The 24,069-nt window shown below is 45.6% G+C and overlaps 2 protein-coding genes across 3 annotated transcripts; one reads left to right on the forward strand and one right to left on the reverse strand.

The window, feature by feature from the left end:
- Positions 1 to 12,195: 12,195 nt before the first annotated feature.
- Positions 12,196 to 17,602, forward strand: LOC541804 (cellulose synthase 6). Its single transcript, NM_001111486.2, has 14 exons — positions 12,196 to 12,454; positions 12,532 to 12,727; positions 12,842 to 13,050; positions 13,137 to 13,239; positions 13,338 to 13,500; positions 14,049 to 14,315; positions 14,411 to 14,756; positions 14,849 to 14,986; positions 15,084 to 15,209; positions 15,286 to 15,498; positions 15,593 to 15,887; positions 15,975 to 16,171; positions 16,267 to 16,617; positions 16,716 to 17,602. The coding sequence occupies exons 1-14, from the start codon at positions 12,374 to 12,376 to the stop codon at positions 17,298 to 17,300; spliced, it is 3,270 nt and encodes a 1,089-aa protein (NP_001104956.2). The 5' UTR covers positions 12,196 to 12,373; the 3' UTR covers positions 17,301 to 17,602.
- A 1,448-nt stretch (positions 17,603 to 19,050) lies between these two features.
- Positions 19,051 to 24,040, reverse strand: LOC103644298 (elongation factor 2). 2 transcript variants are annotated; one of them, XM_008667506.3, is made up of 3 exons: positions 23,877 to 24,040; positions 22,636 to 22,774; positions 19,051 to 21,779 (listed from the first exon to the last, which is right to left on the reverse strand). In XM_008667506.3, the coding sequence occupies exons 2-3, from the start codon at positions 22,724 to 22,726 to the stop codon at positions 19,339 to 19,341; spliced, it is 2,532 nt and encodes an 843-aa protein (XP_008665728.1). In that variant the 5' UTR covers positions 22,727 to 22,774; positions 23,877 to 24,040; the 3' UTR covers positions 19,051 to 19,338. The 2 variants fall into 2 exon arrangements, with proteins under 2 accessions (XP_008665728.1, XP_020402628.1); XM_020547039.2 differs by having other exon boundaries at positions 22,636 to 22,771; positions 23,877 to 24,036.
- Positions 24,041 to 24,069: the final 29 nt, after the last annotated feature.

The raw sequence follows: 24,069 nt of genomic DNA on the forward strand, positions 1-24,069 counted from the left end.
AAAAAGACCCGTCCTTGAGTGGACTCCTCAACGGGGACTAGGCCTTCGAGGGCCGAACCTCGGTAAAACAAATCACCCGTGTCATTTGTGTTTATTGCTTGTGATTTGTTTGTTTTTCCTTCTCTAAGTTCTCTTGCGCTATTCTTTGTCAATATCATTTGGTGTTGTTTCAAGTTAAATTCTCATTTAGTGAAGCAACACTTCTCAAGAAAGAAACTTGACTTATTGCTCTTCTCTTCTAAGCCTTCTTGCTTTATTATCCATATATCTAGTAGTTGTATTGATTATCAATTCCGCATTATTTCAAAGCAACATTCTTTACAAGCAAAGGACTTAGCTTTTATACTCCGATAATTGTTTATATTGTTCTAACCACTAATCAAGGGATCTAGTTGGGGGATAAAGTTTTTATTTCCAGGTTTCGCCTATCCACCCCCCTCTAGGCGACTTTCAACCACCATCCGAGCTGCGGGAGTTCGCGCGCCGCCGTCGCGCGTCCACTGGGAAGCAGGGAGTGTGGCTGGGCTCGCACCTCGGAAAGTGTCGCCGTGCGCGCAACGGAATTGGGGGTGGCCGGATCTTCACCGGACCGGAATCTCGGCGTTGAACAACGCTGGCGCCAGGACCTCGGTGAGACCCATCCTTCCACCTAGCCGCTGCTATATTACTCGTTCATGCCGATAGTACCTTCTGGGCTATGATGTTGGGGACCGGGGAGAGGAAGATACCGGGTTGTGCCGGTGAGATTGTCACCTCGGGAGCGGGTGCGGCACCTTCGCTGCTGAGGCGCGAGGTTGAAGACGCCAGGGCGTCCGTAGATTAGGAAACGGACGGCAGAGATCCGTACACAGGCAAACATTTCCTGGTAATGATCTTGACCGTTGATCTCATATGAACGTCTCAGATTAGAAGAAAGGGTAGGGCTTCGCGCGAGGTATAAGATCCGTTGGATCGTGATCGGATGGCCTCGGGTTGATCACGTGTATTTAGAATATGTGCCGTAGATGCGGGATCCGGCGGCTATCGTGACGTAGCGCTTTAGGGGAAAATGCGATCTAATCCTGGCCGTAGATGTAGGATCGTCCGGCTCTGTCGAAACATACCCTTTCGGCCTGTGCGTTTTGCATATGAGTCCTCAAGTTCCCAAACAATCAACCCGCAGCCTCAGTCTGTTATAAAACCATCACAAGGTAGTCCTGGAATTTGCAGAATCCGCCCTGTGCTTTTAGTAAATGGTGACCGCAGCCCAGGAAAAGAATAAAAGGGATAAAACAATTCAGAAAATGATTTCTAGTTTAGAAATAATTCTAGAAACATGTTTACTTCATATTTAATTTGTTTTAACTCCGATTTAACCCGTTTAAATTGCGTTAGTCTCATAATAAAATTGTCTACGCAGTAGTAACATTTTTTTACCGTGTCACATACTTGTATAATTAAATATTTGTTTACCCTTTTAGTAGTAGATTTTTTTTAATAACCAGGGTTGACAAGTCTATAATTATAATTTCACTAGAATATGATTTCTAAACAAATTATAATCTGGATTAAAGTTTACTTAACTATTAGGAGTATATTTTCTCATACGGTGTATATTAACCAATTTATAATATAGTTTAATATTTAAATCACATTTTTCTTCCATAAACCATAACTTCTTAACTGTAGCTCCGAATTTAGTGATTCTTGTTCTCGTAGAAACGCGTAGATTATTATTACGTAGTTTATTCTTATGTTTGGTGTGATGTTAATTTTGTATATACCATGTTTGTCTGTATTGCTACGTTTAGCAGTGAGGACACGTGTCACCTGAAGATCATCCTGGTACCTGGAATCTCAAGTCCCAGGCAAGTTGTGCCCTTGATCACTTCTTTTACCCACTCATGTTCTAATTAATCATAATGATCTACATAGGTTAATTTTGATGGGACCTAATAGGTTACCCTAGTTTGTCTATCTTTATGCCTTGTTTACCACTGAACTTTTTGGGTAGTACTTGCTAGTGCTATATGTGGTTTTGGGCATTGAGATACACATTATTCATGATTATACTTTTGTTATCCGTTGTTATTTACTGTTCATGTCAAGATCATTAATGTTAATTGGAACATAGAGCTTAACTTGAGAAACACGTGCCACCACAAGGGTTTATGGACGCCCTTGGCTGATTAATTAGGAAAGCTAGTGGAGGACTACCTTACCCGAAAGGGGCAAGGGCAGTAGGGGAGTGGTCAGTGTAGGGAGGTCCTTGGTTGATTTAGCTGCGATGGCGGTCAGGCAAGAACCCTGCATTGGAGCTTCCCATAAACTGTAGCGGGTTTTCTGAAGCTAGTGGAACTTTGTAAAGGCCTCGTAGTGTTACCCTGCCTCGCCTCCTCGGTAGAGGTGTATGGGAAGTCGCGATCCCTTGGCAGATGGGTAACATGACTTGTGGGTAAAGGGTACCACCTCTGCAGAGTGTAAAACTGGTATACTAGCCGAGCTCACGGTCATGAGCAGCTCAGGACTCTCTGATGATTAAATTATGGAACTTAAACTCAATTTGTCATGTGCATTGCATCGCAGGTGAGGTTGTTACTTTTGTTCTACTATTTAATTGGGTTGGTATTTACTTATACTTAGTAATTGCTAATAAAATTTTGACCAACTTTAAAAGCAATGCTCAGCTCTAACCATCCTCTTTGGTAAGCCTTACACTTCACGTGAGCTCCCACCTTTGGCGAGTTCATGCACATTATTCCCCACAACTTGTTGAGCGATGAACGTATGTGAGCTCACTCTTGCTGTCTCACACCCCCCCACAGGTCAAGAACAGGTACCGCAGGATGAGGCACATGGAGGATGCTGCAATGAGTTCGTGAGAGAGATCTAGGTCGTCGTCTCCCAGTCAACTTTGGGTTGCTGGACAGTTGTCTCCTTATAATGTAATTATTTATTTATTTTGTATAGAACTCTTGTTATTTAGTAAAGATGTGACATTCGATCCTGTGCCATGATTCATCATATGTGTGAGACTTGGTCCCAGCACACCTGGTGATTATGTTCGCGCCCGGGTTTTGGACCCCTAAAATCCGGGTGTGACAGAAGTGGTATCAGAGGAATGTTGACTGTAGGACGAAACCTAGATAGAACTGGACAACCAATACTTACTTACCTTTGCTACTCTGATTCTTTTCTAAACTTATCTTAATCTTTTCTCATCTATTTCCGCTTTACTCTGATTATTCTTACCCTTTTCTTCTGAAGACAAATGTGGATTTCACACTTTGAAATCTCGTACCTAAAGTGACCTTTAGGAATAGGAGACCTACTCTTAGAAAAAAAAACTATTTTTATAGATATCTATGAACTTGAATGTTTGTTCTTATGATATTTGTATGATTTGGATCTTTGATTGAGTGTGATGAATTGTGGAGTAATGTCCATAATTACATCTGCATATACATATAAGCATAAATATAGATAAATAAAATTCCTAAAATAACTAGACAAACTAGATTATCCCTCATTAAAGTATCTAGCCTAACAATATCCATCTTATCTTAAAAGATTCTCTCTTATCTTAATAGATTCATCTTATCTTGAAAGATTCATCTTATCCTAATCACCTTACTTAAGTAACAACCGTGAGTTAATCCAAAGAATTTATTTAGATCTTATCTAGTCTAAAATAGTCATATCAATTATTCTAGATCTGATCCAATCTAATAGGTTAATCTAACCTAACGAAGTCTAGCCTTAAGTTGAGCTAACCTAACGAATAGTCACGATGGACTATATAATTCGTCTATCTCCACCAAACATCAAACAAGATTTTGACCTACATCATGTAGTCTATCTCATCCATATCTATTTTAACCATATTCCCCAACCCCGATGATATACACTAACCTCGAATCAATGAGACCAAGACCAAAGAAGAAAATATCAACATCGACAAGGAAGGATAGAGAAGTCAAACTCAATCTTCAGATGCTTTACCACTCAATACAGAATTCTTTCCCACTATAAACTTTCTCACCCAAGGCTATTCTTGCCCTAACCTATCTTTTACACTACACAATAAGGTGACTATACATATATATACCCATACTTTCATAACCACTTTCTAAATAACATGAAACTTATTATTCTTAAACTAATTAGAAGTTAAAGGTTAAACTATAAATAAAAGCTTTTTACATCCCTGCCCTTACAAATCTCGAGGACGAGATTATTTTTAAGGGGGGTAGAATTTGTAATACCCAAAAATGTATTCAAGAGAGTATATTCGATCTCCTTAGTTTGTGTGTCATATGTTCATCATAAGAGAGCATACCTATAATTAAGAGAGATGAATTAAAACAAATGATACAAAAATGGAATATGCATCATGCTGAAGTTTTATTTTGTGTGCATTTTGTGATAACATAAAAATAAAAGTAAAAGGGAATATGTTTGTACCCAAATTGGAAGTAAGACTTAAATTGGAATTTTGGGAATTAGAGAAGAGCACGAGTACCACAAAATAGATATCAAAATAAATAAATAAGTAAAACTCCCTCATACCATGTTTAAGATGTACATTTTATGAGAAAATAAATGAACTAGGAAGTTTGGATTTGAAATTGGAATTTAAATTTGAAAGCAAAAGAAAGGAAAGTGAAAATATAAAAGAAAAATAAAAAGAAAAACAAATAGGGAGCTTTACTGGGCCGGGACGCCATTTTCGGCCCAACCTGATCCCCTGCGTCACCGGCCTACGTTGTCCCAGGGATGCGCGTTCACTCCCTGCCGTGTGGGCCCCGACCGCATGACGCAATCGCGTGCGCGCCTTGGGCTCTCGGCGCCGGCAGGTGGGCCCTGTCGGTCAGGGTTGGCAGCACGGATCGGGTCGCCGTGCCGCGTGCGTCGCTGACACCTGGGAGCCCCTGTCAGCCTAACCTCCTCGCCGTAACAACCGCGAGCAAGCCGGAGCCGCCATGGCTGCCACCCGGAGTTCTCGCCAACTAACCAAGCTCGGGTGGAGTATTAAGGACCCGATCTTTGGAGTGCCTCGCGACCTATTCCTTGCCATCTCCATAATGTCGTGTAGCCTCGCCCCTGGACGAGCATGCCCTGACCCGCGCATTTGCCAACTAACCCGCTATTACCGCCATCCGAGCTGCGGGAGTTCGCGCGCCGCCGTCGCGCGTCCACTGGGAAGCAGGGAGTGTGGCTGGGCTCGCACCTCGGAAAGTGTCGCCGTGCGCGCAACGGAATTGGGGGTGGCCGGATCTTCACCGGACCGGAATCTCGGCGTTGAACAACGCTGGCGCCAGGACCTCGGTGAGACCCATCCTTCCACCTAGCCGCTGCTATATTACTCGTTCATGCCGATAGTACCTTCTGGGCTATGATGTTGGGGACCGGGGAGAGGAAGATACCGGGTTGTGCCGGTGAGATTGTCACCTCGGGAGCGGGTGCGACACCTTCGCTGCTGAGGCGCGAGGTTGAAGACGCCAGGGCGTCCGTAGATTAGGAAACAGACGGCAGAGATCCGTACACAGGCAAACATTTCCTGGTAATGATCTTGACCGTTGATCTCATATGAACGTCTCAGATTAGAAGAAAGGGTAGGGCTTCGCGCGAGGTATAAGATCCGTTGGATCGTGATCGGATGGCCTCGGGTTGATCACGTGTATTTAGAATATGTGCCGTAGATGCGGGATCCGGCGGCTATCGTGACGTAGCGCTTTAGGGGAAAATGCGATCTAATCCTGGCCGTAGATGTAGGATCGTCCGGCTCTGTCGAAACATACCCTTTCGGCCTGTGCGTTTTGCATATGAGTCCTCAAGTTCCCAAACAATCAACCCGCAGCCTCAGTCTGTTATAAAACCATCACAAGGTAGTCCTGGAATTTGCAGAATCCGCCCTGTGCTTTTAGTAAATGGTGACCGCAGCCCAGGAAAAGAATAAAAGGGATAAAACAATTCAGAAAATGATTTCTAGTTTAGAAATAATTCTAGAAACATGTTTACTTCATATTTAATTTGTTTTAACTCCGATTTAACCCGTTTAAATTGCGTTAGTCTCATAATAAAATTGTCTACGCAGTAGTAACATTTTTTTACCGTGTCACATACTTGTATAATTAAATATTTGTTTACCCTTTTAGTAGTAGATTTTTTTTAATAACCAGGGTTGACAAGTCTATAATTATAATTTCACTAGAATATGATTTCTAAACAAATTATAATCTGGATTAAAGTTTACTTAACTATTAGGAGTATATTTTCTCATACGGTGTATATTAACCAATTTATAATATAGTTTAATATTTAAATCACATTTTTCTTCCATAAACCATAACTTCTTAACTGTAGCTCCGAATTTAGTGATTCTTGTTCTCGTAGAAACGCGTAGATTATTATTACGTAGTTTATTCTTATGTTTGGTGTGATGTTAATTTTGTATATACCATGTTTGTCTGTATTGCTACGTTTAGCAGTGAGGACACGTGTCACCTGAAGATCATCCTGGTACCTGGAATCTCAAGTCCCAGGCAAGTTGTTACTTTTGTTCTACTATTTAATTGGGTTGGTATTTACTTATACTTAGTAATTGCTAATAAAATTTTGACCAACTTTAAAAGCAATGCTCAGCTCTAACCATCCTCTTTGGTAAGCCTTACACTTCACGTGAGCTCCCACCTTTGGCGAGTTCATGCACATTATTCCCCACAACTTGTTGAGCGATGAACGTATGTGAGCTCACTCTTGCTGTCTCACACCCCCCCACAGGTCAAGAACAGGTACCGCAGGATGAGGCGCATGGAGGATGCTGCAATGAGTTCGTGAGAGAGATCTAGGTCGTCGTCTCCCAGTCAACTTTGGGTTGCTGGACCGTTGTCTCCTTATAATGTAATTATTTATTTATTTTGTATAGAACTCTTGTTATTTAGTAAAGATGTGACATTCGATCCTGTGCCATGATTCATCATATGTGTGAGACTTGGTCCCAGCACACCTGGTGATTATGTTCACGCCCGGGTTTTGGACCCCTAAAATCCGGGTGTGACAGTCTAGCTAAGTCTTAGGGTCCTCTGGACCACCAGGTCGCTCAATGCCCTCGGGGCTCTCTGAACCTCTAGGGGGTCTTAAGCGTCCGAAGCCTTCCAAGAGCTACCCAGAGATTCCTCCAAACACCCTTGGGTAGGACGACTCTAGAGGTCACAGTAACAATGTCTTGTGCATTACAACACAGTATAACCATGGGATGCAAGGATAATAAGATAAGACTTTCATCCATCGGCTTGAATGAGATGATCGATGTTATGGTTAAAAGTGGGCTCATATAGCCACGCTTCTAATCACATGTACTTATAGTTATTGTGTAGGACAAGCAGGTGTGGGGCACATTATAGCCACACCTAAGGCTAAGGCTATATGCGTACTTACAAGCATTGTAAAACACATAGTGCTACACGACATATCAATTGTGTCGTACCGATGGCGCTGGCTCTCATGCCTCCATTATGAGAGGACATATCTAACGCTGTAACATGTCATTCTCAATATTGTGGCACGACCAAGGCATGAATTGTGTACAGATGTAGTCCACGACCGAACAAGAGAAGTTATGGCCCTGCTAGGTGGGGGCCATGAGTCTCCTCCCTTGTGCTACAAAAGGAAGAAGTAGAGCAATGTAGAAAAGGAGGTCAACATAGACCTTAGGGAGGCCTTTAGGTTCAAACTTTTAGGCTATCAAATGGACAAAATTCTCAAACCTTTAGGATTGACTAAAACTCTCACCAGAACCAAAATAATGGGAAACTAATTGGGCCCCTATCTCAAACCCCTTCTAATCTTGTAAGCTTCTCCATCGTTTCTATCACTCCATCAAAGTACAATCACCATACAAAGAATGTCGAGTTTTACACTCAGGCGACACAATGTCCGTGGATGCGACATATCATATCTTTCCTGCATTAGGTATGTATGTCGGTAGATTGATGAAGGACATCTTCGATAGTGTGCCATGACAAATGGCATGGCCATGGGCACTACACAAAGAACAGAGCAGTAGGGTCTTAACTGATGGAATCCAAAGAATTGAAGGACATCTATCCTCCCTTGCGTTATAAAGAATTAGCAGAGTAACGTTTTAAGGAGTCAGACCCGGGAGACTAGATAGATACTGCACTCTTCAAATTCATCATGATCGTCGATCTACGTCCCATTATCTCATAAAATTTCTGTTCCTTTTTTTTACTCTTTATACCCTGTTGTTTTTATGCTACGATTAACATACGCGCGCACACAAATAGGTTATAGGTGGCATTTTATTTTAGAAATGAAATAGACGCCGAAATTCTCGTGTGTGATCTAAGCATACATCCATACCCTCGGTCCCACTGTCAGCTTCCTTTGAGAATACTGAACAGACAGATTCTGATTTCACAACGTAGCATATAAAAAGTCGGTTCAGAATTATACACGAGCTCGCTGCCTCACCTCAGCTCAGATTTGGGTGCAGCTGCCAACTGCGCAAGCAGGGAACATGCTCATTCCCTCAGAACGCTCTCAAACTTCAAAATGTGAGATGTTTGAAACTTAAAACCCTTGGCCTCTCTCCGGGCGGCAGTTCTGTGGAAAAAAGTACAATTAATTACTCCCTCCGTTTCTTTTTATTAGTCGCTGGATAGTGCAATTTTGCACTATCCAGTGACTAATAAAAAGAAACGGAGGGAGTACCTGCCATCTCCTCTCTTTTTTTTTTGGGGGGGGGGTCAAGATGTAGTTTTGAAAATTTGAATATTTTAAAATATAAAAAACGAAAAAAGTTGCGTAAGGATTAAGGAATGCCATTGTGATGTCCGGGGCGAGTTGGGCTGATGGGCTTCCGTTCAGTGGTGATCGACTAAAGGCCCAGTATAGTTCCATTCTGACGGGCCGTTTGAGGGGCCTAGCAAGGAATGCTGTTGAAGTTGAACCGTAGCTGAAGCGAGCGGTACCACGTCAGTCTGAGCTCCCGCGCCTGCGCCACGACAAAGGTCCGTGTCGGTAGGCCTGGGCATTCGGTTCTTCGGTTCGGTTCGGTTCGGTTCCTCGGTTCTTGTAGAAATTCGGTTCTTCAAAAACTAGAACCGAAATAGCAAGATAAAGAAATCAGAACCGACTAGTTCGGTTCTCGGTTCTTCGGTTCGGTTCCTCGGTTCTAACCTAACTGTAACAGGCACTCTAAAATTATGAATAACGACAACTTTTGTGAGAAATTTCAGCAACATCTCCCCACAAACAACGACAAGTGCACAATGACTATAATTTCATAGATAATACATGGATGATTAGAGGTTCAACATAAGTCGATAACACAACATCCGAAGTTACAAACACATGTAACAAATTGAATCTAATACTTTTGGGTTTTTCGGTTCTTTCGGTTCTTTCGGTTCTTTGGAGTGCAGAACCGAAAATATCTCATTTATTTCGGTTCTCAAAAAACCAGAACCGAAATTCATAACGGTTCCTTCGGTTCGGTTAGTTCGGTTCCGGTTCTCGGTTATTTCGGTTCGGTTCCTCGGTTCCGGTTCTTTTTGCCCAGGCCTACGTGTCGGTATGTCCCCCACGTGTCCGTGTGCTCTCGCCGTTGCACTTGCACTCCGCCGTCCGGGCCGGTGTAGTAGCAACATTGCAATTTGCAAACAGCAGTACAGCATCCATCCAGTGCGGAGATCCAGCCGGAGACAAGCAGAGTGAGGCCAGTGCCCACTGCCCACCACCACTCCACTTGCCATCGCTGGAGGCCGGACGGGACGGGACGGGACGGGAGGGTACAAGCACGTACATGCGGCCAGGTCACTCGGTGGCCACACGGGATCGCGATGTGTTTCAGTGACCGGGGCCCCTGCGCCTGCCCCTCCTCCCTAAGTAAAACATTCATGTGATGTGACACTGTTTTACATATTGGATTGATGAATAATTCGATACAGTGGAAGTAAACACACGATAGCAGGATTAGCGGCAACACATAACTGCAAAATCCAACATATAATAAGCCGGGAATGTGTGTGTTGTTGAATATGGCATACTGCAGAGTGCAGAACGCAACAGAGAAGGCCAAAATAGAAAGAAAGACAGAGCAAGAACCACTCACCCAAACAACAGGGGGAAAAGGAGGTACCACTACTACATTTGTGCTCCTGACACTTTAAAAATAGTTATACTATACTATCTTTTCAGTTTTGAGCTATGCCATGCGTGATAGATAGTCAACATCTACGTGGATAAATACAAGATATATATATATATATATATAGTTCTTGAGGTTTAGGATCCTTCCCAAGCTATTCCTTCCGACGTTAGTTCAATAAATTTACCTCGTTGTTTAATATTTACCTGTCTGATTAACCCTACAAATTAGGATAGCAATCGAACGGTTAGTATATATATATATATATATATATAGGATAGCTCGCGAATTCACATACCCGAACGGATCGTTAACGCCGACGCATTCACGCACCGGCGGCTCTCGGCTCCCCATCCACCTCCCGCCCGTGGCACAGTGATACAGTAGTGGACGGACACTCCAGTCCGGTCGTCCTGCGCGTTGCCTGTGCCTCTGCCTCTGCCGACGAGAGCGAATCGGTCAACCGAGCGGCAGAAACGAAACGTAACCAAGCGTTTTACGGACCCTCGGGGTCGCTAACGGCTTTCAATGCCGGACTAATGGCGTCCCGTCACATGGGTGGTGTGGTGTTGTAACGACGGGCGGGCCCGCGACTTCCTTTAAATCCTGGCCAGTGACCACCACTACTCGCAGTCGTAGAAGCAGTAGATCGTTACCATTATTGTCAGGGAGAGCTAGCTACGGCAAGGCAACGAGAAGATCTTGCACGATAATTTCATCACTGCCATGTGGGGCCTCCCCGCTCCCAGGGCAGCACACGTGACGTGGAGCGAGAAATAACCTAACCGGGCTGGTGGGTCGGACGCCGTCGTCGCGCAATAAATAAAATAATCGACTCTCCCCGTGGCGCGGGTCCACGGACAGCGACACCTGCCGCGCCCGCCCCCTGCCCTAATTAACAACCCCCCGTGGTCGCTATTTCGTCGTCACCGAACGCGAGGAGAAAGATTAGCGGGAAGACCTGTAAAAAAATAAAAAAAACTGGAGGGTTTTTTTTGGGGCCAAGGAACAATCAGTGAACATGCCCTGCTGCCTGCTGGGCTGCTAATAGCACCTCACCTACCGCCTTTATTTCCTTTTGGCCTGCTTCCCAAATTCTTATTTATTTATTTATTTATTTATTTTGTATATCTGCTTTGTGTTTCCTGCTTGTTAGTTAGCGGGTACCTTTCGTCTCTTTTGGCACTCCCTTTCGTGTTTCCAGACCCGCAAAAAAAAAAAAAAACTGCACTAGTCATACGCGATATATCTCCTGCGCTGCGCTCCACCCTCGAACCTCTTTTTTTTTATTTACGTAAAAAAGATGAAATAAAATCGCCTATGACGTGGATGAGGAGGGGAGCGATTTTGTCGCCGTGAACCGATAGGGCGTTTTTTGTGCTCTGCCAGGCAGGCTATGTATAACAAACTTGCTAGTTAAAGCAGACATCCTAACAACTAGAGTAGAGTCAACAGTGACACGGCCGTGTCACCGACACTCGCGCGCCTTTCTCTCCCCTCTCTAATCATTTTACTACACTGTACTAACTTTTTTTATATGATATAATAAAACATGTACCGCCGCCACCAATCTACCTCCTAGAAGGGAAGGGAAAGAGAAGCGGTGGTTGAGCTGTGGTCACAGCTCACGGCTCGCAAGCAAGGTATTAACGGCACGGCACGGCACGGCACCACGCCATGGTCCATGGATGGATCGATCGAGCTCCAAGAAAGAATCGTAGATAGATAGAGTGCGCCAGCAGGCACTAGCACTAGAGTCCAGAGCAGACGAGGCGACTAGCAAAGAAACAGAGGGGAGGGAGAGGGACAGCGGCGGGCGTGCGCATGTGAGCGGGGAGACACCGGTGGTGCCGATGAGCTGTGCGTGGGAGGGCAAGCAGTAGCAGTACAGGCGGCTCGTCCTCCTCCTCCTCCGTGCTACTACCATACACCATCCCAGTCGCTCCCCGGGCCTCGCCAGGCAGGCGCCTGCCCCACACGGCCACGCCCACCCACCAGGAGCCAAAGCCCCACACGGGACGGGCGGGGACACGGGCAGCGAAGCGCGCCGCGCAGGCGCAACGCAACAAAGGGAAACCCCAGCCGGAGGAGCAAAAGCTAGCAAGCGTGTCCCTCCCCCTCCCTCACTCCCGTTTCATTCCATTCCCCCCCAGACGCCGCTACCGCCGCCGCCGCACGCACGCTTGCCCCGGGATCTGGAGATCTGGTAGCGCCAGGGGGATGGAGGCCAGCGCCGGGCTGGTCGCCGGCTCGCACAACCGGAACGAGCTCGTCGTCATCCGCCGCGATGGCGAGCCAGGGGTACGTCCGCCTCGCCTCGCCCTGCTCCGTTCCTCCTCCCTTCGTTCCTCGCCGCTGATTCTTCTGCCTGCCTGCAGCCGAAGCCCATGGACCAGCGGAACGGCCAGGTGTGCCAGATTTGCGGCGACGACGTGGGGCGCAACCCCGACGGGGAGCCGTTCGTGGCCTGCAACGAGTGCGCCTTCCCCATCTGCCGGGACTGCTACGAGTACGAGCGCCGCGAGGGCACGCAGAACTGCCCCCAGTGCAAGACCCGCTTCAAGCGCCTCAAGGGCAAGTGAAGTCAACTCTCCCCTCCTCCCCTTCCGCTTCCGCTTCCGCAACCGCATTCGCGACTCTCGGCCTCCCGTCCCGCGCCCTCAACTTGTCCTCTGCCGCTGTTTGCAGGGTGCGCGCGCGTGCCCGGGGACGAGGAGGAGGACGGCGTCGACGACCTGGAGAACGAGTTCAACTGGAGCGACAAGCACGACTCCCAGTACCTCGCCGAGTCCATGCTCCACGCCCACATGAGCTACGGCCGCGGCGCCGACCTCGACGGCGTGCCGCAGCCATTCCACCCCATCCCCAATGTTCCCCTCCTCACCAACGGACAGATGGTACCCACACCACGCCGCTTCCTCCCCCTCCTCCTCCACGGGCTTCTGCTTTGCCAGGGTGCTGAATTCAATTGCTTGCTTTCCAGGTCGATGACATCCCGCCGGACCAGCACGCCCTTGTGCCCTCGTTCGTGGGTGGCGGGGGGAAGAGGATTCACCCTCTCCCGTACGCGGATCCCAACCTTCCTGGTGCGTGTTCTCATCGCTATCAGCTAACCATTCGGCTGCCATGGCTACCTCCTCAACACAATACAGTACAATCAGATAACGGCTTGTGCGACCTGCAGTGCAACCGAGGTCTATGGACCCTTCCAAGGATCTCGCCGCATATGGCTACGGGAGCGTAGCATGGAAGGAGAGGATGGAGAGCTGGAAGCAGAAGCAGGAGAGGATGCACCAGACGAGGAACGATGGCGGCGGCGATGATGGTGATGATGCAGATCTACCACTGTATGACCCTGAAACTTGGCTGACCTCTAATGGTTGGCTACTAGCTGTCATGCTATTTTATACAGTGGATTGGTAAACTTTGAAGTTTTATAACCTGGCCCACGTAACAACGAAAAATATAAGTAACCTGTCAACTGGTTAGTAAGAATTCTTTGAACAGGTGCTATAACTGTACTTAGTGGAGGCCTAAAAAAAGACTTGCGGAAGATTTTGAAAAAAAAACGAGCCATTTGCTATTTTGTCACTCTCACTTGTTGGCTTCTCTAGTTTACCATCGGTCAAGTCATAGACACAGATGGTCCCAAAGTCATGGACACGAGGTGACATAATAGCAGAGAGCCCAAACTGGGAATGACAAAATAGCTATTTTTTGAAAAAGAAAAAACTTTGAATTCATTTTGCTTTCTGTGTACTTGTATCTCTGACTGGACTGGATGGGAAAACCTCCATGTGTTATTTTCTTAAGTAGATATTTTGCTCTTCTCTTTGCACGACTTTCTACTGGACTCAGACACCAGATGTTTCTTGTTTTTTTTCTTTGTTACCAGAATGGATGAAGCTAGACAGCCATTGTCCAGAAAGATCCCGCTTCCTTCAAGCCAAATCAACCCCTATAGGATGATTATAATAATTCGGCTAGTGGTTTTGTGTTTCTTCTTCCACTACCGAGTGATGCATCCGGTGCCTGATGCATTTGCTTTATGGCTCATATCTGTGATCTGTGAAATTTGGTTTGCCATGTCTTGGATTCTTGACCAGTTTCCAAAGTGGTTTCCTATCGAGAGGGAAACCTATCTTGACCGGCTGAGTTTAAGGTTGGTTACTGGCTGGCTTCCTGCTGTCACCTAGTATATTACTTGCCCCTTCCCATCTTTGCTGATTTTTTGTTGTGAATTTCTTGTCTCAATAGGTTTGACAAGGAAGGGCATCCTTCTCAACTCGCCCCTGTCGATTTCTTTGTCAGTACGGTTGATCCCTTGAAGGAACCTCCATTGGTCACTGCTAATACTGTTCTATCTATCCTTTCGGTGGATTATCCAGTTGATAAGGTTTCATGCTACGTTTCTGATGATGGTGCTGCCATGCTGACATTTGAAGCATTGTCTGAAACATCTGAATTTGCAAAGAAATGGGTTCCTTTCTGCAAAAGATATAGCCTTGAGCCTCGTGCTCCAGAGTGGTACTTCCAACAGAAGATAGACTACCTGAAAGACAAGGTGGCGCCAAACTTTGTTAGAGAACGGAGAGCAATGAAGGTGCACTATTTGTACCTTTTTATTACCTCTTGATACAATCCTTTATGTTGTAAGCACTGTGCTAATTTAGGGCAGTCTTATTATTTTCCCAGAGAGAGTATGAGGAATTCAAGGTCAGAATCAATGCCTTGGTTGCTAAAGCCCAAAAGGTTCCTGAGGAAGGATGGACAATGCAGGATGGAACTCCATGGCCCGGAAATAATGTCCGTGATCATCCTGGAATGATTCAGGTATGCTTTGACAGTTACTAATTAACAGTGCATGTGGTGGGATGTTTTTTTTCTTCACTGTGCCACAAGAAAATATTTATTTATTTTCCACCAATAGGTTTTCCTTGGTCAAAGTGGTGGCCATGATGTGGAAGGAAATGAGCTGCCTCGATTGGTTTATGTTTCAAGAGAAAAACGGCCAGGCTACAACCATCACAAGAAGGCTGGTGCTATGAATGCATTGGTAAATATATTTTGGTTGATGCATTTTCTGTCACTATAGCCTGTAGATGGTTTTCCTCATTTTGGCTTTTCCACAGGTCCGAGTCTCTGCTGTACTAACTAATGCTCCTTATTTGCTGAACTTGGATTGTGATCACTATATCAATAATAGTAAGGCTATAAAGGAAGCAATGTGTTTTATGATGGATCCTTTGCTTGGAAATAAAGTTTGCTATGTGCAGTTTCCTCAAAGATTTGATGGGATTGATCGCCATGATCGATATGCTAACAGAAATGTTGTCTTTTTCGATGTAAGATCTGTCATCAAAATTTCTAAGAAGTTCCCTTGTCTAACATGATACATTGAACTTACAATGCTGTTTCCCTAATGTTACATTCATACAGATCAACATGAAAGGTTTGGATGGTATCCAGGGCCCAATTTATGTGGGTACTGGATGTGTCTTCAGAAGGCAGGCATTATATGGCTACGATGCTCCCAAAACAAAGAAGCCACCATCAAGAACTTGCAACTGCTGGCCAAAGTGGTGCATTTGCTGTTGCTGTTTTGGTAACAGGAAGACCAAGAAGAAGACCAAGACCTCTAAACCTAAATTTGAGAAGATAAAGAAACTTTTTAAGAAAAAGGAAAATCAAGCCCCTGCATATGCTCTTGGTGAAATTGATGAAGCTGCTCCAGGTATCACGTAACCTCCAAAAGGAGGCCTTGCCTTTATTTTCCCACAAGCGTCCTTAATACCTAACCTTGCCGCAATGTTTCCTGTAGGAGCTGAAAATGAAAAGGCTAGTATTGTAAATCAACAGAAGTTGGAAAAGAAATTTGGCCAGTCTTCAGTTTTTGTTGCATCCACACTTCTTGAGAATGGTGGAACCCTGAAGAGTGCCAGTCCAGCTTCTCTTCTGAAGGAAGCTATACATGTCATCAGCTGTGGATATGAAGACAAAACAGGCTGGGGAAAAGATGTAAGTGTGCATCACGTTTTGTTGTATTTGCATATTGGTTGCAACGTGTATGGTCGAAATAATTATCACATACTAAATCATACGTTTTGTTACAGATTGGTTGGATTTATGGATCAGTCACAGAAGATATTCTTACTGGGTTTAAGATGCACTGCCATGGTTGGCGGTCAATTTACTGCATACCTAAACGGGCCGCCTTCAAAGGTTCCGCACCTCTCAATCTTTCCGATCGTCTTCACCAGGTTCTTCGGTGGGCTCTTGGTTCAATTGAAATTTTCTTCAGCAACCACTGCCCTCTCTGGTATGGGTATGGTGGTGGACTAAAGTTCCTGGAAAGGTTTTCGTACATTAACTCCATCGTATACCCTTGGACATCTATCCCGCTCTTGGCCTATTGCACATTGCCTGCCATCTGCTTGCTGACAGGGAAATTTATCACGCCAGAGGTACCCATTTATTCAGTCTCTAATTCCGTTGTATTGTGGTGTTGAACCGGTGGAAGATTATGACACCTTACGATTACTATCATTCTCTTATCGTGCAGCTTAACAATGTTGCCAGCCTGTGGTTCATGTCACTTTTCATCTGCATTTTTGCTACGAGCATCCTGGAAATGAGATGGAGTGGTGTAGGCATCGATGACTGGTGGAGAAACGAGCAGTTTTGGGTCATTGGAGGCGTGTCTTCACATCTCTTTGCTGTGTTCCAGGGACTCCTCAAGGTCATAGCTGGTGTAGACACGAGCTTCACTGTGACATCCAAGGGCGGAGACGACGAGGAGTTCTCAGAGCTGTACACATTCAAATGGACGACCCTTCTGATACCTCCGACAACCCTGCTCCTACTGAACTTCATTGGAGTGGTAGCTGGCATCTCCAATGCGATCAACAACGGATATGAATCATGGGGCCCCCTGTTCGGGAAGCTCTTCTTTGCATTTTGGGTGATCGTCCATCTTTACCCGTTCCTCAAGGGTCTGGTTGGGAGGCAGAACAGGACGCCAACGATTGTCATTGTCTGGTCCATCCTCCTGGCTTCGATCTTCTCGCTGCTTTGGGTCCGGATCGACCCGTTCCTTGCGAAGGATGATGGTCCCCTGTTGGAGGAGTGTGGTCTGGATTGCAACTAGGAGGTCAGCACGTGGACTTCCCCGTCAGTGTGTGGTCGAAGAAGTATTTTTGCAGATGTTTTGTGCCCATATTTCTTTTTTCAATTTTTGTCCCTCTGTAGATAGAAACAAGGGGAGAAGGGGAAAAAAAGTACTTGTATTTCTTTTGTTCCATGGTGGTGGTGGTGGTGGGCGGCTCAGCCTCGTGAGTGCAGTATTGGGCAAACCGGAGGCTGCGGCAACCTTGTGCAGTTCGGCCACGAATATACTAGGGAAGATCGCGACCAATCAATCAATCGATGACCGAGTTCAATTGTTCAGCATTCTTTATTAGTTTTGGTGGGTGGATACTTCAATCGGTGAGCCGAACAGACAGTTGTTTTGAGTATGAATTGCTCTGCATCTGCAAAGTTGTTGTTTGTCATCCGTCGTCTCAATGAGGCGAGGGTGGAACTGGAATAGATGGTGCTGTCTGGAACAGGGGAAGCGCATTGTTTGTTTGTTTTGTTTATGTAGTAAGATGCGTGCGTTCCTTCCCTTGCTCCTCGTCCTGGTGCATTTCTCCTTTACTAGGACACACAAACTCCATTGGTGAGTGTCTAGTGATCTAGCGTAGCAGCGTCGTCAGGCAATGTAATATGTAAACGTGCCATTTTGTCGATCAACTTCATGCGCAAAGAACCGAATGGAATCGTTGGTGTTGATGACTTGGTTTCTCTCTTCTCAGCATGACTACATGCTAGGAATGTTGTAGTGCCGGCTGTGTCGATGTAAATAATGGCGGCACGTAGGCCATTGCAGCACAGCAGGTCGAGTGGCAGTGGCAGTGGCAGTACACTCACTGGAACGTCGAGAGATCCTGCATGCTTTGGGAAGTTTCTGTGGTTCTGCTGAAAGAGCAGCTCTGATCCCTGAAGGATGAAGAAGGGGCACTATCGGCTTTGGAATCATGAGATGGCTGGCTGGCTGGCTACTCAAACCTTAGCTGGCAAGCGTCCCTTCCTTCCCCGTGGTTGCTGCAGCTCCGGGCTGGGCATGCACGGTATTGCGCGCCGAGTACTTGCAAGGTAAGCAAACGCCGAGTACTTGCCTTTTGGTCAAGAAGGGTTCTAATCATGGAGTGCGAGTACTGCGTGAGTGAGCAAAGTTTGCTTCCACAAGTCCACATACATGTCATACGTGGCGTGACTTTGGCAGGAACTAAAGTAGTCTAGCCTAGTGTACCCCGGCCTTTCCATGCAAATGGAAGTTGGAAGGGTCAATCACGACATAGAGCGGGAAAAAAAGTGGTGGGATTTCCTAACACTATCGCTGGCCCGCCGGGACCAGCGGTCCACGCGCATGGTAGCGGCCGAGAGGAGAAAAGGAGATCGATGGCAGTATGATATGGGCGGCAGGAGCAAAGCAACCAGAGTCGTCTCGTCCCGATCAGGTAGGCAGGTACTTTGACAAACAACCCGGGGTGACCTAAACCATCCAAGCCGTCACATCACATCTAAAGCAACGAAAACTTGGAACTTCCCGCTCCGGAACCAATACCAGAACATAAAAACATGGTGCTTTGCTTCCTTATTTGCGAACAAGACTAGCGCTAGCTGAACTCATCATCGATTGCTAATTTTGGGGTAGATAGCACAAAATGTTGGCCTATTTAAAATCTATCTCAATTCTACGCTACACTATATGAGTCATACATATGCCTAGCTCATCATCGATACATAAACCAATAGTGCTGCAAAAATGACTACACACTTCACATGGAAAAGGCAAGGAAACAAACCAACAAAAGGGTGAAATTCTCGGACAGATCAGGCAGAGCATTAGAAGTGAGCAACACACTGGGAATAAGTATACAACCACTTACAAGACCACATATACCAACTGTCTCATCAGCATGGAGTTTAAGATAACGGGTGGGATGAGTAAGCTGCTGGAGATAGCTTAACAGATATTAAAATAGAGCATCAGACTGTCCGCACAGCAGCACACACTGCATTTACAGTAAAACCAATTGACGATTGAACCGGCAGCTGTAACAGTGTAACCAACAACCACAAATTTAGAGCTTGTCCTCAAACTCAGAAAGTGGGATCATCTGTTCCTTGAGACCCTTCCTCTTGCGGATATCCAGCACCAGCTGAGCAGCCTGGGAGCCAGCCTCCAAAGGATCAGAGCCCATCATGTCCCAATGGTCAAAGACAGCCTGGGGGAACGCCTGACCAGAGGTTGCAGCCCTCAGCTGGCTGGAGAACCCAAAGGACTCGATGACAGGGAGGTAAGCCTTGATGTTGTAGAGCGGGGTGCCCGGCCTCTGCATCTCCTCAAAGACATGACCTCTCTTCTGGTTCAGAACACCGTAGATACCACCGAGTGCATTTTCTGGGGCCTGGATCTCCACCAGGTACACTGGCTCCAGCAGCCTTGGCTTGGCCGTGAGCTGAGAAGCATAGATGACCCTCCTGGCAGTGGGAATGACCTGTCCACCACCCCTGTGGATAGCATCAGCATGAAGAACGACATCACATACCTCAAAGCAAATTCCACGCATGTTCTCCTCAGCCAGTGCACCCTCCTTTGATGCCCACTGGAAACCGGCCACAACAGAATCCTTGATTTCATTGAGATACTGCACTCCCTTACACATATCGACAACCATGTTCGGGCCAGTGGTCTCAGGTCCAAAACACCAAATCTTCTTGGCCAGGTCCTTGTCCCACCCAAACTCCTGAGAGAGGATCTGGGAGCGCACCTTCGGATCATCACGTGGGCCAATACGGCCGTCATCGATGGCCTCAGCGAGACCCTCCTCCAAGGGGCGCGCTTCCATGTACAGACGGTTGTGCTTGTTGGGAGACTTGCTCATGACAGTACGGCAGGACTTCTCAAGAACCGTTTCACGGAAGGAGACGACGGGTGGGGAAACAATAATTTCAGCACCACCCATGAAGTCCTCCTGCAGATCCTTCAGGCAAATCTCAAGATGAAGCTCACCAGCTCCAGCAATGATATGCTCACCAGATTCTTCCATTGTACAGAGAACCATAGGATCGGACTTTGCTAGACGCTTCAAACCTTCGACTAGCTTGGGAAGGTCAGAGGCAACCTTGCACTGAACAGCAACACGCACAACAGGAGAGACGGAGAACTTCATTGCTCTGATTGGGCAAGCGTCAGTCTCCTTCTCATTAGTGAGTGTAGCATTCTTCGTGATGAACTGATCCAGACCAACCATAGCAACAGTGTTACCACACGGAACATCCTCAACCGACTCTTGCTTCTTTCCCATCCAGATAACAGTACGCTGGACACTCTTGACATACAGATCCTTCTTCTGCCCGGGGACATAGTTGGGACCCATGATCCGAACCTTCATACCAGTAGCAACCTTCCCTGAGAAGACACGACCGAAGGCAAAGAACCTGCCCTTGTCAGATGCAGGAATCATCTTTGAAACATACAGCATAAGAGGACCCTCTGGATCACAGTTTCTGATAGCAGTTGCATACACATCATCAAGGGGTCCCTCGTACAAGTTCTCCACACGATACTTTTGAGCCTTTGCTGGGGAAGGAAGGTGGAATATCATCATCTCAAGCAGAGCAGTGCTAGCTGGAAGCCACGTTTGCATAACACGCTTCATCAAAGCTTTGCCAATCAACTCCTTCTCATCAGCCTTCATGGTAACATTGAGCTTTTGCAGCATGGGCCACAATTTCTCCTTCTGGTCATTCATGCAGGTCTTGATGATTTGCTTGATTGGCTCATAGCAGAACTGAACAAATCCTCTCTTGCAGGTAGGAGAACCTGTGTTCTTGGTGGTCCACTTCTTTGTGGCAGGGTCAAAGAAGTTCTCACCCCAAAGCCTCTCCATCATCTTAGATTCATCAACTCCAAACTTAGATGCATACATCTTGGCAAAGTTAGTGAGGGTAAATGCCCAACCATGCAGGCCAGCAGAAAAGGCAACAGTCCCCTTCTCTGGGTAGACTTGGACATCACCAAGGAGCTTATCTTCATACGTTGCCATAATGACATTGGCATTCTCAATCACACGGGAGAAAGTCTGATAAGCTTCCTCGCCCTCAACCTGAAGCTCAAGGAAGCACCTGTCCATCTTGTTCACGGTAAGAACTGGCCTAATCCTCTCACCAAGGGCTTGGCGAAGCACTGTTTCCGTTTGCACACATACACCTTCAATACAGTCAACCACCACCAGAGCACCATCGGTGATGCGAAGAGCAGCTGTGACTTCCGAAGAAAAATCAACGTGCCCAGGCGAGTCAATAAGGTTGATCAAGTATTGATTACCATCTCTCTCACCCTTGTAGTTCTTCAGTGACTCGTCAGTCATCTCATAGTAAAGAGAGATACCAGTAGATTTGATCGTAATGCCACGCTCTGCTTCATCTGCACGAGTATCAGTCATGCGAACATCGCCAGCAACTTCCTGGGCAATAATCCCAGCAGCTGCCACAAGGGAATCTGTAAGTGTAGACTTGCCTGCAAAGAATTAATAGTAGCATATAAAAACAGTGTGGAACTTCAACATGTGCATCATTGACTAGTACAACATTAGGAACAGACAACCAAATCAAAAGTTAACAGATACACTAGTAGATTACAATCTAGTGTATATAGCTAACAGCTACTGTATAATACAATACTTAGAGAACCAGTACATTAATTACAAGATGACAAAAGGATAAGTCCATTTCCTACATGGGGTAAATATCTGAACATAACTAGGGCCCCTGTTTGGTTGTAGGGACTGAACATATTCTAAATACATTAAATGGAACACATAAAGACCGAAATACCTTTTTTCTTGTTTCCTGTGTATGAAGCCAGTTTTCTAGGCAAGGGCAATTGGAGTAAATGTGCCCTTTAGTTCCTTTTAGCACTCATGTGAGGGACTAGAGACTAAAGTCAATTAGTCCCTACTTTAGTCCTTCCGTTTGACAAAATAGAGACTAAACGGGACTAAAGATTAGTCCCTCTAACCAAATGGGGCCTAGGCTTAAAATAGATAGTGCAGCAAGAAAAAACATCAGCTGTAAAGCACAATAAGAGCTTAAATATCGAAAACAATAACACACTAGTATATTACAATAAAAAACATAGAGTCAACAGATTATATATATATATATAATACAATACCTAGAGAAACCAATACACTAAATGCAAGGTGAAAAAACAATAAGCCTCATTCGTACATGGGATAAATATCGGTGAATATAGCCATGTAGTACATACTGCAGCATGAATAGAAGCATCGGCAATCAAGAACAGTACAAAGCTTAAATATTGAAACAGAACAATTGACATCAAAATGTCTTGGGCAGTGTTCTGAACCTACCATGGTCCACATGAGCAATAACAGACATGTTACGAATGTTGTTCTTTTTGTCCATGATGGCACGGAGCTCTTCAGCTGTGAACTTCACCATCTTGACTCCTTATGAAGATCACACTACCAATACCAATATTTATTCCTGCTGCGAAGGTATGAGTGTGTTAGTAATGTGAAGGTGTGAGTATATTAGTGAGAATTTACACAGAAACATGAGAACAAACTAAACTGAAAACTCTGAAATCAGTAGCAAATAAGTTATTAACCACTATAGTTGTCAGGAACCAAAGATACATAGAAATTATTAACAAGTATTATTTGCAAGGATACATTATTCCACTGTTTACACCACACTTCACAGGATTGTAAGCGAAAAGGCTAATAAAAAGTGAAGTGAAAATCATGTGTCTTAGATGTACTCAGGGTGCAGTCTCGTTAAACTAAGATCTGCAATCAGGACACCACAGCTTATGTTCTGTAAAACAACTAATAATAGGCACGAAATAATTAAACAATAGCAATTCGGGTTCGAGGCGACAGGCGACTACGTAGCATATTATATGTATGTACGGATATGGACACAATATCAGAAGGATGCTGGTATTTCTGTGAAATAATTGGTATTTTGTCACTTGAAACGTTGCCTCCTTGTTATAATCTATGAATTATGGGTCAATCTGTGTCTATGAAACATGGGTCCGATAGCAATTTTACGAGGGAACGTATCTGTTGCTCAAAGGGGTACGGTGCTCATGTGCACATTTTAAATCTGGTGGATCCATCTTGTATTCAACGACACCAGCAATTTTACGAAGAACCCCTCCCACCAGGGGAAGAAGGTGGAAGGGGTTCTTCACAAAATTGATGCTGCTGTTAGATGTGAAATGAATGCACCAGATTTAAAATGTGCGCATGAGCACCGTACCCCTTTGAGCACCAGATACGTTCCCATTTTACGAAGGTGTTTCGTTATAATAGTAAATATCAGATTCTCCCATATACTTTTTTCCCCAGAAAACATCATACGGAGACATGGCGGGAAGATTAAAATTGCCCTATATTCTAAAAGCAGTTGCAACAAAGCAGGAACATAAAAATCGCCATATATTCAGCAATGAGATCGTTCCGTTTTGCTCTCTTCCATATATGCAAACCAGCCAAGGTTGACTTAGTGTAGCGGCTGGATCCCCGTCCATGGGACAGAAGAAACTAGCCGCCGACATGCAATCAGCTTGTAGTCGATTTACCTGGGCTGCCAGAGCTCGCTGCCGGCGCCGGATCTCGTCGCAGACGCGGAGGCGGGCAGGCAGCTGCTGCGGAGTGATGGATGACTGGGGGAGGGATGACGGAACACGGGAAGTAACCCGAGATAGGTTTTGCTGTGCTCTTTTCATATTTAACATGTCGGCTGCACATAAACTTTGGTGCATATAGAGTTTA

This window comes from Zea mays, chromosome 1, assembly GCF_902167145.1.
Source record: "Zea mays cultivar B73 chromosome 1, Zm-B73-REFERENCE-NAM-5.0, whole genome shotgun sequence".
In the NCBI taxonomy this organism is placed as follows: domain Eukaryota; kingdom Viridiplantae; phylum Streptophyta; class Magnoliopsida; order Poales; family Poaceae; genus Zea; species Zea mays.